General features: G+C 46.0%; 1 protein-coding gene across 1 annotated transcript; it reads left to right on the forward strand.

The window, feature by feature from the left end:
• Positions 1-252: 252 nt before the first annotated feature.
• LOC106987563 (C-C motif chemokine 8) lies at positions 253-2045 on the forward strand. The gene is made up of 3 exons (XM_015085855.3): positions 253-407; positions 1194-1311; positions 1720-2045. The coding sequence occupies exons 1-3, from the start codon at positions 332-334 to the stop codon at positions 1823-1825; spliced, it is 300 nt and encodes a 99-aa protein (XP_014941341.1). The 5' UTR covers positions 253-331; the 3' UTR covers positions 1826-2045.
• Positions 2046-3723: the final 1678 nt, after the last annotated feature.

The following is a 3723-nucleotide window of genomic DNA, read 5'->3' on the forward strand; positions in this document are numbered from 1 at the left end:
ATTTCCCATTTCAAACATTTCCATTTCCATTTCCTTAACATTCCATTGAGGTCACTTCCTGTATTTCTCTTGGTACAATGACATACCCTTTCACCTCTACTCCACATAGTCTAAGTGAGTGATAGAAACTGTTCAGCTTCCTTCTTCCAACGTTTGGAAATCACCCCCAGGATCTGGTGCCTACTAAGCATATTCAAAGTCTTACTTCATGCCCCCGCCCCACACTCTGCTCTCTATAAAAGACAGGCAGGGTGTCCAGAGGAACAGCGAGGCTGAAACCAACCCAGGAACTTCCATCTCTCACACCCAAGCTTCTGTGCTTCCCTCTGCCATGAAGGTCTCCGCAGTGCTTCTGTGCCTGCTGCTCACAGTGGCCACCTTCAGCATCCAGGTGCTTGCTCAGCCAGGTAAGGCCCTCTCTTCCTAAGGCTTACCATTTTAACTGTTGTAGGTACTACCATCCCAGCATGCTTGCTGCATAGCCTACATTACAGAGATGGAGAAATTGAAACCAACAGCAGAGATAAAAAGAGCTGTCATGGCACAACTAGCCAGAACCAGAACCAGATGCCCAGGCCACTGAGGCCAGTCCCCATGGTCCTTCCTGACACCAGCTGGAGAAGAGACACTAAATGCAGCCACTACCTCAATGACCCTTACATTGTTTGGGGATGTGACACAGAAGGAAGGACCATTTCTCATTGTGGATGTGAAGAACATTTCAGGCAGTAGTGCAGAGGAAAAAAAATTAGTGCTTGGGATTTCAAATTTTGAATTACAGCCAGCCATGTAAGAATAATAAGGACCCAGGGGCCTCTCAGCATGTGACAGAGGTTGGCTTTAGAGCCCATGGGGACAGAAAGCTGGGAAGCAAGTTCTTAGAACTTATCTTTTTGGTGTCAGTGGTTTTGGATCAGTGGATCCCCCTAATGGCACTACCAGATTAGTCTTGTCACTTGAGATTTCTCCATTCCAAATCAACAATGAGGGTCTCCAGACTCCCAAAGAGGAAACTGACTCCTGGGCACCATTTCAGATGTGGAATGTGAACTAAGGCACTGGACTTGGGAGTGCCCAGTGTTCATTGGAACTTGTATGTTTGTTTTGTCTTTTCCTAGCTTCTCTACCTGCCCTTGCAAATGCATGCTTATGATGCATTATAACTGTATCATTCTTTGCAAAATGTTTTTCAGGTTCAGTTTCCATCCCAATTACCTGCTGCTTCAGTGTGGTCAAAGGGAAGATCCCTATGCAGAAGCTAGAGAGCTACACAAGGATCACCAACATCCAGTGTCCCCAGGAAGCTGTGATGTGAGTAGATCATGCCCTGGAACCCTCCACCAAAAGTTCTATCTGAGTTACATACAAGGGAAAGATATCGGGATGCATGTCCAAATGAGTCAGATAAATATACCATCTAATCCAAAGGAACTTTTACCCCATGGAGAAACTGAGCTCACGGGAGGGAATCCATACTTTGTCCAGGCTAACCTTCTGGGAGCTTGGCCAGATCATCCAAGTTCTTTCAGCCAGGAGCCTGAGGGCTTCCCCTGGGACAAGAGCACAGTTTCCTTTTGAGGACTTTTCCTCCCCCACCTGTCCCCATCCAGCCCCCTCACCCAGAGAGAAAAAGCTGCTCAGGTTTAGGGTCCAACAGGCCACATTCCTGGACAAAATCCTCAAGGTGCTCCATCTAACTGCCCTCTCTTCCCTCCACAGCTTCAAGACCAAAACATCCAGAGAGATCTGTGCTGACCCCAAGCAGAAGTGGGTCCAGGATTTCATGAAGCGCCTGGACCAAAAGTCCCAAACCCAGAAACCTTGAACCTTTATACCCGGACTGGAGAGACAGAGCCTGAAGAAAATCTTATTTATTTTCCCCCAACCCTCCCCAAGGGCAGAGTGATATTATTTTTTTACAATCCCAACAATAGCACTTTGTATAATAATTTAAAGCACATTTCTTAAATATTATTTAACTATATATAAATTATTGATGTTTTGACTTTGTCTGATATAAATGTTAGCAAATGTAAAGTATAAAATCTGGTGGTATGTTTTCTTTCCTGTGAACTCAGTCAAGTTCATGGCAGGAAGTCATTTTTCTCCCTCCAACCTGCCTACAGTATTGTCAGGTCCTTCCATGGATCATCAGAGTGAAACACTTCCGAATTCTTAGAAAGTCAATGCTCCTGTACTGCTGTGTACTGTTGTTGAAATTAATGTTATTTAATGACTATACGGCAATTTCAAAGAAAAAATATATGACTTTAAACTTGTTCTTTTTTTAATGTTTATTTATTTAGTTTTGAGAAGGAGAGAGCACAAGCAGGGGAGGGGGGGGACACACAGAATCTGAAGTAGGCTCCAGGCTCTGAGCTGTCAGCACAGAACCTGACGCGGGGCTCGATCTCATGATCCGTGAGATCATGACCTGAGCCTAAGTCGGACGCTCAACTGACTGAGCCACCCAGGTGCCCCTAAACAACTTGGTCTTATTTTTCATGGGGTAACATTTAGCTAGGAGGAATAAAACAGCAGCAATGGCTGGCAATTTAGGGTTTGGGGGCCATCCTCTAAGAAGTATTTTAGATTCAACTGAGGTTCAGGGTGTTCCAGCCTTTGGCTCCAGTCTCTAACATCACCTGCACATTTCTTTTCTCATCACACCTCCTTTTGTCCGGTCTCTCTCTTGCTTCAAACTTTTCTCCATAACCCCAACTTTTTTTTTTAATTTTTTTTTCAACGTTTATTTATTTTTGGGACAGAGAGAGACAGAACATGAACGGGGGAGGGGCAGAGAGAGAGGGAGACACAGAATCGGAAACAGGCTCCAGGCTCTGAGCCATCAGCCCAGAGCCTGACGCGGGGCTCGAACTCACGGACTGTGAGATCGTGACCTGGCTGAAGTCGGACGCTTAACCGACTGCGCCACCCAGGCGCCCCAACCCCAACTTTTATCTAACTAATTAATCCTCAAACCCAGACTATTGTCCTAGTAGTGAAACTAGAGGAAACTAGATGTCTATAACCTAGAAGCTCTTTCAAGGCTTTTCGTTAAAAAATCTTCAACAGGACTGGTCTTGAATGGGAATGGCATGCAATGGGAAATGAAAAGATTCTTCAGAGCTGGTACAAGAGGGGGAGGAAGAGAGTGGATGGAGGGGGAAGTCCCATCTGGCTGGACTCTGGAAAAACAAGACGCACTAAAAGTTTTGGAAATAGGAGTGAAGGACAGTGTCACATTCCAAGATGCACATGAGGAAGAATGACCTGGTATCTGAGTATGGGGTCGGAGTAAGTGAGGGAGGGCCTGAGGGCAGGCAGGCCACTGTAATGGTACAGGGGAGGTGAAGCAGGCTGGGAGTGGGGGTGAGGTTAGGTAGAATGGGCAAGATGGAGTGGTATGTTAAATGTTGGAGAGGGAAAGCATTTGACCTGGAACATAGACCTTCTCTTACAATCTCATAAGGCAACTATTTAGAGACAGCTGGTGCCCTTGAGACACAGAATTAAGCTATCTCCAGCCCCAATCTCCCAAAATTGCAAGCATCTGTTTGAAGGCATGGGACTTCCTTTCCTTAATAGTCTCTTAGTGTCAAGATTGTCTTGTACTTCGTGAGCATGGCTGGCTCCATTTTCAGACATGAGGCCCACCATAGTAAGGCACAAAGACCAGACCACTCCCTGAGGGAAAGACCCACTGACCCAGCTCTGCAGGGC

This window comes from Acinonyx jubatus, chromosome E1 (genome assembly GCF_027475565.1).
Source record: "Acinonyx jubatus isolate Ajub_Pintada_27869175 chromosome E1, VMU_Ajub_asm_v1.0, whole genome shotgun sequence".
Lineage (NCBI taxonomy): Eukaryota > Metazoa > Chordata > Mammalia > Carnivora > Felidae > Acinonyx > Acinonyx jubatus.